The sequence below is a fragment of the Phyllostomus discolor genome, chromosome 5 (genome assembly GCF_004126475.2).
Source record: "Phyllostomus discolor isolate MPI-MPIP mPhyDis1 chromosome 5, mPhyDis1.pri.v3, whole genome shotgun sequence".
In the NCBI taxonomy this organism is placed as follows: Eukaryota; Metazoa; Chordata; class Mammalia; order Chiroptera; family Phyllostomidae; genus Phyllostomus; species Phyllostomus discolor.
In genome coordinates this window covers 166925813-166941809 of record NC_040907.2, presented here as the reverse complement: position 1 = coordinate 166941809, position 15997 = coordinate 166925813, and the positions used below count along the sequence as shown (strand labels likewise).

General features: G+C 50.9%; 1 protein-coding gene across 1 annotated transcript in view; it reads left to right on the top strand.

The window, feature by feature from the left end:
- The first annotated feature begins 679 nt into the window (after nt 1-679).
- SFXN4 (sideroflexin 4) overlaps nt 680-15997 on the top strand; it is a 22515-nt gene continuing 7197 nt past the window's right edge. The window contains exons 1-12 of the mRNA XM_028514164.2: nt 680-853; nt 2018-2083; nt 3903-3977; nt 4835-4861; nt 4950-5004; nt 6182-6207; nt 6952-7005; nt 7087-7143; nt 7274-7339; nt 8370-8448; nt 9314-9429; nt 15545-15630. Of these exons, the coding sequence (XP_028369965.1) occupies nt 815-853; nt 2018-2083; nt 3903-3977; nt 4835-4861; nt 4950-5004; nt 6182-6207; nt 6952-7005; nt 7087-7143; nt 7274-7339; nt 8370-8448; nt 9314-9429; nt 15545-15630 (746 nt within the window). The 5' untranslated portion in view covers nt 680-814. The remainder of the gene's footprint in view (nt 854-2017; nt 2084-3902; nt 3978-4834; nt 4862-4949; nt 5005-6181; nt 6208-6951; nt 7006-7086; nt 7144-7273; nt 7340-8369; nt 8449-9313; nt 9430-15544; nt 15631-15997) is intronic.

Genomic DNA, 15997 nt, shown 5'->3' with positions numbered 1-15997 from the left:
ATGCACACTGGCTTCCACCAACACACAACCCCTACCTACCATCCCAGTGAGGGGGTGTGGGGCCTCAGGAAGAAGGGAGGTGCACTTTTTTCTCTCTACCAAATGCCCCTGTTTGATCTGGTTATCAATAGAAAGACCTGGTTTTGCCCCAGAGCTGGAAGAAAAACTTGCCCAGGGCCAGCTTCAAGGCCAGGGCTGGGTTTAACGCTCTGATGTTGGCTCTTCTCAATCTTGTTACATTTTCAATTTTCACTGGGCCACGAAAATTCCGTAGCCAGCTTTGACTATCCCCAATATCTGTACCCTGGGCTTCAGAGGGCAACAGAAGGGATTTCCGAGGGTATGCCCAAATGCTTGCGTTGGTGCTGTGCTATGGGGGTTTTCTGGGAGGTGACCCCTCCCGCCCTGGAAGCGGCCAGGCTACTCTAAGGGAAGAAGCATGATCGAGATGACTTGGTCTGTGAGAAAGGTGGGCTCATAAGAATAGTGGGTGTGCGGGGACCCGGGGCACTAGAAGGCGGTGACACCGAGCAGCCGGTGTGCAGGGCCCTGGGAGCTCGGGAACGGTGACAAGAGCGGCCACGTGCGGCCCTGGCGCGTGTGACACTAAGTCGCGGGAACGCGGGCCCGGGGATTGGAACAGGGGGCGCGCGTGCGCTCGGGGCGGGGCACGCTGCCTGGCTCCTCCTCCGCGCCCGGCCTGGCGGCGGCGGCGGCCTCTCCAGCCACCACGTAGGTTCCCAGGAAGAGAAGCCGGAGGAGGAACCCCGGGGGCACACGGCTCCGGGGGGGGCGCAGCAGCACCGCCGGCCGCATGGAGCCCAACGTGCGCTTCTGGATCACGGAACGCCAAGTACGGCCCGGGACCCGCGCGGCTGGGGGTGGGGCGCGATGCGTGGAGTCCGCGGGCTGGCCCGCGTGACCTTGGGCAGGCCACGTGGTCGCATTACCCGCCTCCCCACCTCGCAACCCGAGAGAGGGCGTAAGGGAAACCCTGGCTTGCCGGAGGCCAACCTCCACGGCTGCCATCTCTGCCCCAGGCCTGGCTAGGAAGGGTCGCCTTGCAGATCGCCCTGAATGAGGAGTCCGTCTCCATTCGCAGGTGTCTGCCCACTGCTGCCTAAGCCATTGCAGAGCATCGGGTTGCCTCAGGTTGGAGAGGAACGGGTCCTCCCGGGAGCCCCCAGCCTCCCAACCTCCGTGGGCGGGGCCACTCACGCGGTGAGAGCGGTCCCGCAGGCCCCGCCTCCACGCAGTGTCTGGGCCGGCGCCGTCCAATAGCAGCACGATAGGAGCCTTGCAGATAATTTAAAGTGTTCTGGCAGCCACGTTACCAAAGGCAAAAAGAAACATCCGAAGTTAATTTTAGTATGTTGTATTTATTCCAGTAGATACAAAATATTAACTTTTCAATTTGTAATCTATATAAGATTATTAGTGAGATAGTTTACGTCCTTTTTTCCAATTATGGTTAAGTCTTGGAAATCCGGTGTGTATTTTAGACACACAGTGCGTCTCGATTTGGCCTGGCCATGTATCAAGGATTCCAGAGCCACGTGTGGCTAATTGGACGGTGCAATTCTGGGGTGCTCACCTTCAGCCTGCATTTACCTAGCGTAGGGCCCAGCCTGTTTTTTTTTAAGTTGGGGAAACAGAGAAGGGACAGGGAGCCCAAGGTGGCCCTGCAAAGCCAGAACTCAAAACCGGAACCACGGTGAAGTCTGAAGCAAAGCATGCCTCCTTTCTCCACCGGCCCACCGTTTAATTCCTGCAGAGCAATTTGGCAGTGGAGTGGTTCAGGGCCCAGCCCCCCGAGTCTATTCCTGGCCGGGTTCCCTTCTCTACGTTGGTGAGCCCTTCCAAGCTGCAGCTTCCTCACCTGGAGGATGGGGTTTTTAGGAGATGCTGCAGGCAGACATCCCTACTGGGGTCTCAAAAATAATGTTAGCAGTTCTTATTACTGTGTGTCTTTGTTGTTCTGCTCGGTTAACCTCTCGGGTGCTTTCCCCCTCCTAAGTCTTTTATTCAGAGACTTCGTCAGTGGACAGAGTTATTGGAGCCTACCAATTTGTTCATTTCAGTTGTAAGTATTTTTTTGTTTGTTTTCAGACATCATGAATTTTACCTTTTATACTGAAACGAGAAGTCTGCGTGTCTCTTTTGAAAGTAGGCGAAATACCAGAACCCACCCACACACACGCATTAGTGCGCTTTTATTCTTTCCAGTGAGCTTGCGGGACCGGAAGGGCGGCGAGTGAAAGTGGACAGACAGGGAACCGGTCCTCCTGAGCTCTGCGCCGGGTGCTGGGGGCTCAGAGGGGATCCGACACACCTCCCTGGGAATGGAGGACAGACGGGCAGCGCTGGTCGCAGACCCTGACCCAGGGGTCGAAGGGCGGGGTGTCACAGGGGATTGGGGGAGGGTGTGGAAGGGGGCATCAGAGAGGGGGGGCACTGTAAGCAAAGCCCAGGGGAGGAGAGCAGGTCACCCAGTCTCTGGGGCTTTTTGTGAGGGGGATCCAGGCGGTTCCTGAAGGTCCTTGTGTGTCTCTCAGACGAGACGAGTTTGCACTTGGCCCACAGGCCAGGGTTTCTGTGACAGAGGGTTTCTTTGGTCACCGTGGGTTGTGACCAGATGGGTCCAGGCTGTAAGTGAGGCGGTCAGCTCACGGGATGGCAGAGCCTCCAAACGGAAGTCAAGGGTTGGAACCACGGGATGTGGCAGAGAGGTCCTGTCACCAGCAGTGACCCTTTGGGCCAGCCCCGAAGGGACACGCCCACCCTCGTGCTCAAGATGGTCCATTTAGCCTTGTTCATAATAGAGAAAAACAGGAAACAGCCTGAATGCCCAGCAGTAGAAAAATATAATGTGGTATATTCATACAGTGGAATACTGATTAGCTGTTAAAAGTGATGATCTAGTAATCAACACATGGGAAGTAGAAACATACAATATACATGTTGTTAAATGGGGAAACATGGTTATCTGTGATGTTTAGTGGAAAAGCAAGATGCATAAATACCATATGCAAATTACCAAAAAATCCAACAGTTCATATTTATTTATGGATACATGTATTCATGTGTGTATGAGCAAGAAAAAAGGACTGGAAATTTATGCCTTGAACTCGTAATAGTGGTTACTCTGATAGGATGGGGAGGAAAATGAGACTGGGGTGCTGGTTCTTTTTGGGGAAAAAAATTAGAAACCAACGTAACTGAGTATTTACAGTTGTTAATTCTGGGTGAGGAAAATTATAAGTATATAATCATTCTTTGTACTTGCTTTTTTAATTTTTCAAAGATTGTATTTATTTATTTTTAGAGGAAAAAGGAGGGAGTAAGAGGGGGAGAAAAACATCAGTGTGAGAAACACTGATGAGTTGTCCCTCCTATGCACCCTGACAGGGGACTGAACCCACAACCCAGGCATGTGCCCTGACCAGGAACTGAACTGGTGACCTTTTGTGGGACGATACCCTACCAACTGAGCCACACCAGTCAGGGCTTCTTTGTATTTTCTGCATTTAATTTTTCCCCTTAAATTACGTAAAAAAGAGAGGAAATAAAACTGAACTGACTAGATGGGGGGGTGAGTGAGAGAGACGGGACTTCTGGTTTCTGACTCGCACAGCCGAGTAGACGGTGGTTTCGTTCCCTGAGACAGTTGACGGCAGAGAAGAACAGGGAGGTGGCCGCGCCAGCGGGGTCAGCTGCTGGGGCTGGCTGGGAGGTCTGATCGACGGCACGTGGCCCTGTCCTCATGGGAACTCCCAGGAGGTAGAAAGCCTTAACTACAAGTCCCACTGAGATCAGGTGTGACAAGCATGTCATTTTTAAATCTGTGGCTAAACCTTCGCGATGTTGAGCTAATGGCTTGATGCCTTTATGTTTGATTTTAGGCAAAAATAGAGAAATTGAGGCAACTATTGTTAACAAATGAAGAGGCATCTGTTCATGACTTGGGGGACCAGCGGGTACGTATTGCGTGCCCTGGAGCACCTGGTTCAAGACTGGTCTGTGGGTGACCCTGCCTTCAAATGATGGTCTGAAGTCTGGTGGCGCTTTGCCATGGAAAACAAGGGACCTGCTTTCCAAAAGTGGGTCAGTTTTTTTCTTGTAGTTAGAATTCCTTCCCGTAAACCAGAGTAGTAGTAGGTACCAGGAGTTGAAACTAGTAATAAGGAGAAAATCATAGGGTTTCTCCTGTGCAATGGATACTAGTGGGGCTGCTCTATAGCTGATTCCTGTAGCCCTGTGGCGGATTCCAGCATTCAGGCGGGCCTCAGAAATCCGAATCCATTTCCTATCAGAGGCAGTGTCTCGGGACAGGACTCCATTCCCGCCTGAAGACTCAAACGCGGTATTTGTCACCTACCTTGCTGTGAGTGTGTGGGGCTTTGCAGAGCCTACAAACACCACTCCTATGAGGCAGCCTGTGGGAAGCTCGTAGATTTAACGGGGTTTTTCCAAGAACCTGCTGGGGCCTCTGGGCTCCCGGGCTGGCTCTGTTGCACGTGACTTGGGTAACGGCGTGTTGTCCCCACACAGCCTGCCGAGGGGTAGGTTAGGTACTGGCCTTGAGTGCTCCAAGGTCAGAGCCTCAGGGCTTTTTCATGTTTAGGTCCTTTTCGTTCTGTTTCGCTTTGGTTACAGTTAGTTCATTTGTTCGTTCGGCTCGTGTACTCAGATTTGTCTGTCCGTCTGGTATTTGGCAGGGGTGCCTTTCGCTCCCTGAAAGGTGGGGCAAAGGCAGCATCAGAAATGAGCCTGGAGAGGTGGGCTTGCGGCCAAGCCACCTGTAAAGGCTATTGCTTGTTTTTTCTCTTTTTAGATGCGCGAAGCTTGGAGGAGAAGTCTGGTAAATGTCAGCCCCTTCTTAATAATTTTTAGCCTCCCAAAATAACGAAACCAAACATCTCACTAACCTCCTGCTTACCTGTTGGCAGGCCACAGTGCATCCTGACAGCAGCAAACTGATCCCCGTTCCTTTCCGACCTGCAGGTGAGCCGACGCTGGTTTTCGGGAGTGGGCTGGGCAGGTGTGATGGGAAGAGCTACAGAACTCTGCCTGCCGTGTTTTAACTGTTCTTTTCTGAGAAGGGTTTCTGACACTGAGTCTGGAAGCCACAGTTTAAAAGGAATGTGTGAAGGGAGTGGGGAGAGCGGGGTCCGGGGCTGTGGAAAGATCTGGGCTTTGGGAGTGAGGGCGCTGGCCTGGTGCCGGAAGCTCCCATGCCCTCACCAGGCTGCTGCCCTCCCAGCACCTGCACGAGTTCACCAACCCAGAAGCTCTCCAGACTGCTGCTGGTAGCCTTTCTATTTTTAGATTATATTTATTTATTTTAGACAGAGGGGAAGGGAGAGAGAAAGAGAGGGAGAGAAATATCAATGTGTGGGTTGCCTCTTGCATGGCCCCCACTGGGGACCTGGCCCACAACCCAGGCACGTGCTCTGATTGGGAATCAAACCGGCGGACCCCTTGGTTTGCAGGCTGGTGCTCGGTCCATTGACCCACACCAGCCAGGGTCTGTTAGCCTTTTTAAATGGAGGGTTCATTATTTATCCTGGCTGGGGAAATCATTGGCCATTGGCGATTAGCTAAACTTCCAGCCCCTCACTCTTCCCTTGAGTTGGAGGTTCAGGGAGTCGGGCCTGAAAGGTGCAACCCTCTCATCACTTGGTTGGTTGCCCTGGCAACCAGCCTCCAGCCCTAGGGACTTTCCTAAAGTCGCCTCATCACCACAAGCTCCAGTGGGGTGGAAGGGGCATGTTTACCAGACTGCCTTTTTCTCACTCTGGAAATTCTAAGCATTGTAGGATCTTTTTTTTTGTACTAGGAGCAGGGAGGGAGGGGACTTCATGTTTTGTATTATAAATCACGGTGTCCCAGATGTATTAAAGTTACAAGGCAGGGCAAGCCTGTTAATGCTGCTTACCTTCAGTGACGGAGACTCGGAAGGCTGGTGGGTGGGACCCTCATTGGGTCTTTCTGTACTGCACTGATTTAAATTTTTTGCCATGTTCATATAGTTATTTTTGTTAGGAAAATTAAAAGAATGAGTAAAAAATACCCTTTGAGGTCCATGCATTCAGGGGCCTGGGGGCTGCAGAAGAGGTTTTGGGGGGACGGGGTAACCCCTCTGCTTCTCTGCAGCCGCTGACTCTCTTCTCTCCCCCAGCTCTCCTGCTTTTCACGACGCCCATGGTGAGTAGGCCCCTCCTTGCCGTTGGGTCAGCGGGTCAGGCAGCCTGGGACATGAGGACGATGTCCACCCGTCTCCTCAGTTCCAGCTCCAGCCCCTGTCCCGTGACTGCCGGATAGACAGTAGTGGATTCCTTACCTCCAACCCTTGTCTGCTCTTCATGTACCCCCACCCACGCCTCGCCCCCACCTAGCCAGTCAGGCATCCAGCGCATCACAGGGTGGTCCTTTGAGCGCCTGCAAAGCCCAAAGCACGCTGGGAGGAGAGCCACGAGTTAAGATGCCAAAGCCCACAGAGTGGCGCTTTACCTTCTCTCCCCGGGTGCTTCCCCCTGACCCAGGCCCTCACTGGGACCTGGAATTGCCCCCAGCAGGCCCCAGCCCACCTCGGCTCTCCCAGGGTGCTCCTGCAAAGTGACAGCATTCCCCCACCAGCCTTCCACACCCGTGCTGTGTCTGTGTCCGTGTCCCCTTGAAGTGCACCCTTCTCAGCTGTCCTGCCCAGGTGCAGGTCTCAGAGGTGGACCACCGAGGGACCCCAGGTGTCCTCAGTGTCCAGGTGGCGCTCGTTCAGTTTCGCTGTCCCACGGACCAGACCGGTGGCTCCTGCGTCACACCTCCTCCTCCTCCTTGTCCCTGCTCCTGGAGGTTCCAGTCCTGCCTCTCCCCCGGGGACTTCTGTGCTCTTACGAGCTCTCATTCCTCCAATACACTGTAACTGTACATTGTTTTGTTTTCCCTCTAAAGGTATTTTTGTCCATGGTGCCGGGGAAAAGCCTGAAGTCCATGATTTTACCTCAGGTAGCAATGATTTCGATTTTGTGATGACTGAGTTCTGCTCTTGAAGCCCGTGTGTGATCCGCTTGCCTCTGTTTTCTGCAGCTGTCTTTCTGGAGCTACAGCGCAGCATTCAACATCACCAACGGGAACGCGAGTTACGTGAGTGCTACGGAGGCTGCTGTGGGGTTGCAATTTTGTATCGTGTCTTTGGGAGTTAGTTTTGTTTTCCTTATCTTTTCCTGGGTAAAGCTGTGCTGGTGGCTAAATAGATACTGTTGTTTCTCCCTAGCATCGTCACCCATATGAGAGTGTATTACTAGGGGCAGGAGCGGTTGCTTCTACGACCTTTTTTGCAGTAGGTATTTTAAAATTCTTTCCATTGTTTTTGTTCCTTGGAATAAAATAAAAAACTTTATTCTGATTACAAATCTATATCCCATTTTAAACAATTCATAAAATATGCCTAAGATGTAAAGAAAATAAAGCCATCTGCAATAACCCTCATGTAATTATGTGAGTATTCTGAGTTGTATTCTAGGCATTTGCTACTTTTTTGAAAAATTAGTCTATGCTCCATAAACATGGTGTACACATTGTATATTGCGTTGGGTGTCAGGATATGGTAATGGTTAAAAATACAGACTTTAGAGCCGGATAAGCCTAGGTTTATATCCTGGCTTAATTCCTGAATAGCACAGTGACTCTGGACAAGTTAATGTCCTTTCTTGAAACCTCCGCACATCCTTCTGATGATCAGGAGAACAGCTCAGTGCTGCATGGATTCAAACATACACAACGAGCCCTGGCTGGTGTGGGTCAGTGGATTGAGTGCCGGCCTGGGAACCAAAAGGTTACTAGTTTGATTCCCAGTCAGGGCACATGCCTGGATTACAGGCCAGATCCCAGGTTGGGGGTGTGGGAGAGGCAACTGATTGATATATCTCTCACACATCAGTGTTTCTCTCTCTCCCTCTTTCTCCCTCCTTTCCCCTCTCTCTAAAAATAAATAAATAAAATCTTTAAAAATAAGTAAAAAATAAAAATGCATGGAGCCCCCTGGCCGTGGTCTGACCCATGGTAGGAATGAGGTGGATGCTGGTTCCTTGCTGTCGCACGTGGTCAGCTGGTTTTTGGTCCCATGCAGTAATGATTTTTCACCCTGGCTGGTGTAGCTCAGTGGATTGAGCATGGGCTGCAAACCAAAGCATCGCAAGTTCGATTCCCAGTGAGGGCACATGCCTGGATTGCGGGCCAGGTCCCCAGTGGGGGGGTCATGTGAGAGGCAAGCACACATTGATGTTTCTTTCTCTCTCCCTTCCCCTCTCTAAAAATACATAAATAAAATCTAAAAAAAAACATAATGACTTTTCTCTCTTCCTTTCTAGTTATTCCCTCATTTATTCCTCATAAAGTATGAGCTGAAAAGCACTTTGCTAAGAAGAACCTTGCCTGTCGTCATTCTCGGTAAGCAGGAGGCAAGAAGCCTTCCCCCATCTCCAGGGCCCTCGAGCCTTTCCCCATCTCCAGGGACGGACGCTCAGGTCCCGAGGCCGCACTGCGGCTGAGGACAGCCACCATTTGCAGCTGGCGGCTGCCCCCAGGCCCTGATCAGATCTTTGATTGGAGAGATGACATTTTGTCCCCGTAGACACCCCTTTAGTTGTCCAAGGATGAGCACAAACCTGGGAACGCAGATTACGTTTTCAAGACTGTCTGTACAAGCTCTCTACACGCATTGTTTCACGTGACCCCGACAGCCGGTCATGGGTGGGCAGTAGCACTGCATTTACAGATGAGGAGACTGAGGCAGGGGGGGATCAAGTAGCTTTCCTAGGGTCGCAGGGAAGCAGCAGAGATCTAACCCCAAGGGAGTGGCAGAGGTATTAACCCACTATTTTAAGTTTGCTAGCCTACAGGTTCGCTAATTCATGCTCCAGATTTGGGTTTGGGAATCAGGACTTTGAAGAGTTGGCAGGAAGTTAATGGCAAAATTTGGGAAATTGTTACAGAAACCTGGTCAAAGTGGCTTAAGTAAAAAGGGGGCTACAATTCAGGGGTCCCGGGGTTTCTCCTGGCATCCTGTCAGGGAGCCGGGCTAGAATTTCCGGGGTGCTGGAAGCCAGCGCTGGGTGGCAGTCGATCCGAGACTGACAGGCCAGCAGCTCTGACCCAGCTCCGCAGCCCAGGACACCGCCTGGTTGGCCCAGCACAAGTCAGGTGACCACTGGGGGGAAGCACAGCCACTAGAGAGAGCCTTGACCCCGGAGAAGATGTCTTCTCACTGGACTAAAGCTCATCCCTCTGTTGTGTTCTCTCCCTTAATCCACAGCCCACGTCAGTGCAATGAATGTTCTTGCGTCCCGAAGTTTGGAGACCACGCGAGGGATTGAGGTCATGAACAAGGAAGGCCAGGTCATAGGTTATTCCAGAAGAGCGGGGGCAAAGGTAGGGGGATGCAATGGTGTTTACCTTTTGGGGAAAGAATTGAATTTTCTGTTTGAGAGCTGGTAACAAGTTCACATTTCCCATCTGACTTTTCTTATCCTATCTTCCCTCATGCTGGGAGAGATTCTGTGTCATGCACTCTGATGTTTAGAAGATTGTGCATGAGCCCTGGCCTGTGTGGTTCAATTGGTTGAAGCGTTGTCCTGGAAACCAAAAGGTCGCGGGTTCGATTCTCGGTCAGGGCACATACCTTGGTTGTGTGTTCGGTCCCTGGTAGGGTTGCATGAGAGAGGTAACCGATTGATGTTTCTCTCCCTCTCTCTCTCTCTCTCTCTCTCCCTCCCTCCCTCCCTCCCTTCCATGCTCTCTAAAATCAGTAAGTGTGTATTCACGTGATGGTAAAAAAAATAAAATAAAACAAAAGATCGCGCCCTGGCTGGTGTGGCTCAGTGGATTGAGTGCCGGTCTGTGAACCAAAAGGTTGCTGGTTTGATTCCCAGTCAGGGCACATGCCTGGGTTGTGGGCCAGGTCCCCACTTGGGCGGGCGGGGGGGGGTGTGAGAGGCAGCTGTTCGATGTATCTCTCACACATCGGTGTTTCTCTCCCTCTCTTTCTCCCTCTCTTCCCCTCTCTCTAAAAATAAATAAATAAGAATTAGGGGGAAAATGATCGTGTATTAGTACGGGTTCTCCAGAGAAACAGAACCAATAGGATGTCTGTCTGTCTGTCTATCTGCCTACATAAGTATACATGGTGAGATTTATTTTTAATAACTGGAGGTGCAGTTGTACCGCTGGGAATATGTAGGGCAGGCCTACAGGCTGGGAACTCAGAAGTGGGTGCTACAGTCTTGAAGCAGAAATTCTTTGGGAAACCTCAGGTTCTGCTCATAAAGCCTTCAGCTGATTGGGTGAGGCCCGTCCATACTGGGGGGCAGGGGGGTGAGCTGCTTTACTTAAAGTCAGCTGATTGTAGAACAGCCCCACCACAACAGTTCGAGTCACATTTGATTAGGTGGAAGCTGTGGCCTCCCCTAGTGGAATGACTGTTGCAGATGGGTGTCTGCCAAGGGCCAGGCCTCTCTGAGTGTGAGATTTTTTTTTTTTTAATTATTTTTAGAGAGGAAGGGAGGGAGAAAGAAAGGGAGAGGAACATCAATCAGGTGCCTCTTGGATCTCAGCTGGGGACTGAACCCGCAACCCAGACGTGTGCCCTGATTGGGAATCGCTTTGCGGGACAACGCCCCACCAACTAAGTAAGCCACAGCGGTCAGAGCAAATGTGAGATCACGTTCTTCAAGCTCAGCATCCGCCCTCGCAGCCTGCTCTGAACTTACAGAAGTCGGGGACACCCTCTCTGTGTTTCCGAGAACCTCCCTTTTCCGCTCACGGCAGATTTCTTCATCTTTAGGGCCCGACTCGCTGTCAAGGATGGCCTAAGAAAACCCAGTGCTGCGGCCCCAAACTCTTCAAAAAGTCCTCAATTTTAATAACTTTTATTATCAAATAGCTTCTTCTTTTGCTCATTTCAACACAGTGACTTGTGTATACATTCAGCTCTAAGGACCTCAGGGAGCCTCTGATAGTTTTATTTTGGGTATGGCCTTTGTAAGAAAGATTGTTTTAAATATTTATTTATTTATTTATTTTTAGGGAGGGAGAGAGAGAGAGAGAGGGAGAAACATCAATGTGCGGTTGCTGGGGGTTATGGCCTACAACCCAGGCATGTACCCTGGCTGGGAATCGAACCTGGGACACTTTGGTTCCCAGCCCGCGCTCAATCCACTGAGCTACGCCAGCCAGGGCTAGAAAGATTGTTTTAAACAAATGAGATCTTTTGGGGGTCCCTGGGAAGTGACTTCAGCTGAAGAATTGTAATGGGAAGCGGTTGTTCGCAAACGGCATGAGAAGCAACGTGCAGCAGCCCCCGATACGGAGCAAGAGAAGGGCCGGCCGGACAGCCTTGTGCCCAGCACGTGGGTGGCAGAGGAGCTCAGAGAAAGAGGGTGCTCGTTCAGTCAGGAAATGCATCATGGTTCCGCCCACGAAACACGTCGCTCTGAATTCTAGCAGTGATTCACAAAGCCGAGTTACCAGCCATCGGTAACGTGCTACTGTGTCTCTACCAGTCCATCAAATTAGCATGTCTCAAAAAATAATGGCTACCTTTCTGCATGAATTGCAGCAGGGACGTGGTAATTGCCAGTATCAAGGAGGGAAACTTCTGCCAGAAATAAAAGACTTCATTTTTGAAGTGAAGGTTCTGTGCCTAAGAAACCACCCTAAAGAGGTGTTTTTAACAGCTTTATTGAGGTGTAATTTACATACTATGAAGTTTATTGTAAGACTATAGCTGGGCCCTGGCTGGGTGGCTCCATGGGTTGAACGCCAGCCTGCAAACCGAAAGATCACCAGTTCGATTCCCGGTCAGGGAACGTGCCTGGGTTGCGGGCCAGGTCCCTGGTTGGGGTGGGGGGTGTGAGAGGCAACTGATCAATGTTTCTCTCCTTCCTTTCTCCCTCCCTTCCCTCCTCTCTAAAAATTTTAAAATTCTTTTAAAAACCTATAGTTTGATGAATTTTAATAAATTGAAGCAGGTATGCAGTCATCACCCTAGTCCAATTTTAGAACATTTCATGACCCTAAAAATTTCCGCCATGATGGTCAGTCCCTTTTCCCTCCTACCCATAATGCCAAGGAAACACTGACCTGCTTTATGTCTTCATAGTAGGGCCTTTTCCAGAAATTTCATGTAAATGAAGTGTACATTAGTTTTCTGTGTCCAGCATCTCTGACTTTTGAGGCTCATCGACAGTTCGCCCAGCTTTCTATTGCTGAGCAGTATTCCAAGGCACATGTGTACATTTTTGCTGTTCCATTCTCCAGGCAGTAGATAACTGGGCTGTGTCCCATTTGGAGCCGTTATAAACAGTGCTGCTTTTTTTTTTTTTTTTAAGATTTTGTCTATTTTTAGACGGTGGATGGGAGGGAGAGAGAGGGGAAGAAATATCAATATGTGTTTGCTTCTTGTGCACCCCGTACTGGGGGCCTGGCCTGCAATGCAGGCATGTGCCCTGACTGGGTATCGAACTGGTGACCCTTTGGTTCACAGGCCAGCACTCAATCTACTAAGCCACACCAGCCAGGGCTAAACAGTGCTGCTTTGGATGTTCATGTGCAACTCTCTGGACATATGAGGCCTGTCCAGAAAGTACCCACCCATGCACTGTGAAAAGTAGAGACATTTATTGACGAGGCTACAAGATACAAGAAACCTTGACCATAGGACAATGACCCCTATGTCCCCTTCAAGGGAGGCACCTTGGGACCTCACACAGTTCTCCCAGTTGCCATCAGCTGCCCCATTGTGTTTTCCTGAGTCTCATTAGTGATCTGAGACCTCTTCCCTTTCAAAGATGATTTTAGAAAAAAGCCAGAAGTCGCAGGGCATCAAATCCAGGCTGTAGGGGGGTTGAGTCACCTGGGTGAATTGATGTTTTGCCAAAAATCTCTGCACGAGACGTGATGCATGAGTGGGTGCACTGTCATGATGAAGCTGCCAATCACCAGCTGTCTATAGCTGCAGCCTTCTGAGTCATCCCAGTAGTTTCTGCGGAGGGATGTTCAAGCTTGACACAAAATTTGATGCAGATTCATTGCTCTGATTGCTCAGTCATTTTGAATGTGACGGCCACACAGTACACAGGCTCACTCAACAGCATCTACCGCCCCCACTGACTGGTACAGTGAAGTCATCATTGTTCACACATGAGCATTCCAGTCCACTCTCCGTGGCTGCCTGCTTACATTGATGTCATGCAAACCATTCTCATTATACTAACAATGGCTGGACTTTTTCCAGACAGACCTTGTATGCTTGCATTTCTCTTTAACTCAGGGGTTTTTTTAATCCTTTTTTATCCTTACCTATTTTTTTCATTGCTTTTAGAAAGAGAGGAAAGTGGGCAGGAGAGAGAGACACACACACACACACACACACACACACAAGAAATATCTGTGAGAGAAAAACATCAATCAGTTGCCTCTCGTAGGCTTCCCAGCTGGGCATCGAACCCACAGTCTCAGTACGTGCCCTGACCAGGAATAGAACCTGCGGTTATTTGGTGTACGGGGCGATGCTCCAACCAACTGAGCCACACTGGCCAGGGCTGTTCAACTGTTTTAACTGCAGGGTGTTGGCGATGTTAGGAACTCTTCCTACCGCTGAAGAGAGAGCCAGTGTTTAATCCACGCTTGTTGCTCAGCACCGCTGGCGCACCAGGCACCGCACTGGGGTCCGCACACCCTCACTAGTTCCAATCCCTTCTCTCCAGGGGCTGGGAGCGCTGGGCCTCCCAGTGGGGAGGCGCCTTAGGCCCAGGCCCTGCTGGCTATCTAGGTATCTAGTCCATCTCGCCGGGAGGAACCTCACTTTTTTTGCATGAATGCCAACTTAGGGTAAAAGAAGGGTTTGATGGTCTGCTTTAAAAAAAAATAAGTTTATCTTTCTCTTAAGAATAAAGTGTCTGCAACCGTGCGTAAGCATAAGCCTTCTTTTATCATTTCCCTGCCACTGAAAGGTTTCTTTTCTTTGGCTAAAATTTCAGAAACTGCGTAACCAGCAATATCTGATTGTAATAGGGCACCTTCGATCAGATTTCAGGAGCCCAGTCCACGTTGTTCCCCCTTGACTGGCCTTGGACGCCGCTCCGCCGTCGGCTGGAACTGGTCTCCCAGTGCTTCCGAATGACGGCTGTGGCTGTCTTGCTGGGAGCGTCTTCCCCGTGCACAGGGGACACGGGAGACGGGCTGGCCTCACCCTACGGACGCTGAGACACACCCCGCTCACAGTCGCTTTTCTCTTCCTGAACTGGAGCAATTTTATGTCACGTTTCTGAAAGTTTATTTTGAGAGCCACCCTCCCTGGCTCCCTCGGTCATCGTGGGGAAGAGGCATTTCCCGCAGAGGGGTCAGGCATGCCGAGCATCCGTGTGACAGGCAGACAGCAGGTGTGGGCCTGGGAAGTGGAGCTGGGAGGGAGGGGGTGGGGGCCTGTGTGCCTGTTTGTCTTGCCCCGAGCGGCACTGTATGCGGAGCTGTGTCTTACCCGGGGCATGGGTTCTGGAGTTAACATGGTGTCATCTGTACCCATAATTCCCCTTGAAAGTCTCTTACGTTGTCCTTGAGTACACAGGATTTTATGCATATAGCCTATATAGTCAATGATACATTTAAATGTTCACTGCATAATGTATATAATAGAAAAGGTGACAAGGTGTCCTATGCTTTACATACATGTTTGTGCAAAGTAAAATTGCATAGCACACTTTTATTATTTTTTAAGATTTTATTTATTCAATTTTAGACAGAGGGGAAGGGAGGGAGAAAGAGGGAGAGAAACATCAGTTTTTGGTTGCATCTCATGCGCCCCCTACTGGCGACCTGACCCACAACCCAGACATGTGCCCTGACTGGGAATCGAACTGGCGATCTTTTGCTTCGTAGTCCAGTGCTCAGTCCATTGAGCCACACCAACCAGGACACCATAGCACATTTTTAATTGCACAAACATAAGATGGGTGCGTGCAGGCAGACTCATGCGTGTTACCTGTGGGCGTGACCCCATGCTGGTGCACTCTGACCTGGCTTTTGGAGCATTCCTCCACTGGAAGGGGTAGGAATAACTGGGGAGCTGTTCGGGATAGGGAGGCCAGTGGCAGAATCCTGGATTTAGAGGAGAACATAGCTTGGTCTTCATTGGCAAAAACCGGCATTTCTGCCAAGGGGCCTGCCCTTCAGTTCTAAGAGAGGATTTGTCTGTCAGCTGCCTTTGCTCATCCTTAGTATTGTATTTGGAGTGGTCGGCGGACTGACGGAACCCATTGCGGAGTCGGGAGGGTGGAGCATGAATCCCTTCTGCGGTCACTCCTGGCACCGGCCCCAGCCGCCCTACATACATGTGCATGTGGGGTGCTGCCCCTGCCTCCCCCCTGGTGCCTTAGTTTTTTAAGTGAGGAAGGAGAGTTGCTCTCTGCTTGTCTCTGTCGTGAGTTACAGGACACCTGGAAGTCATCTCACCCCACGTCCTAAGCTGCCTTCCTTCCCTCTCTGCCAGGCCGTGAGAGATACAGCCACATCCAGAGCCGTGCTGTTTGGCACCTCCGCTTTGATTCCTGAAGTCTTCGCAAACTTTTATAAACGGTAAGACACCATCAAAATCCTTACAGAAACCCGTCCCACCTGAACCTGGCGGGCGGGATGGGGAGACGGTGCTTCCGTGGTCTTCCTACCAGACACGCTCACTACCTGAAGACGGTCGGATTAACGTGGGGCGGGCGGGCACATCCAGGCGTGCCCGTCCCAACACACCTGGTGCACACGCAGCCGCAGTCGGCTCTGTGTTCTCGGGCGTGTCCCAGCACCTGCTGAGGCGTGTTGCCTCACGTCTAGAGTGATGGCTTTGGGCGCTCCGCAGGTGTCCCCGCTCTGATGTGCTGTGAGCGTTGCCCCAGCCTCTGTCCCCGCCTCCGTGCCAGGCATGTATTCAGTTAGCTTAAGCGGCCCCAGA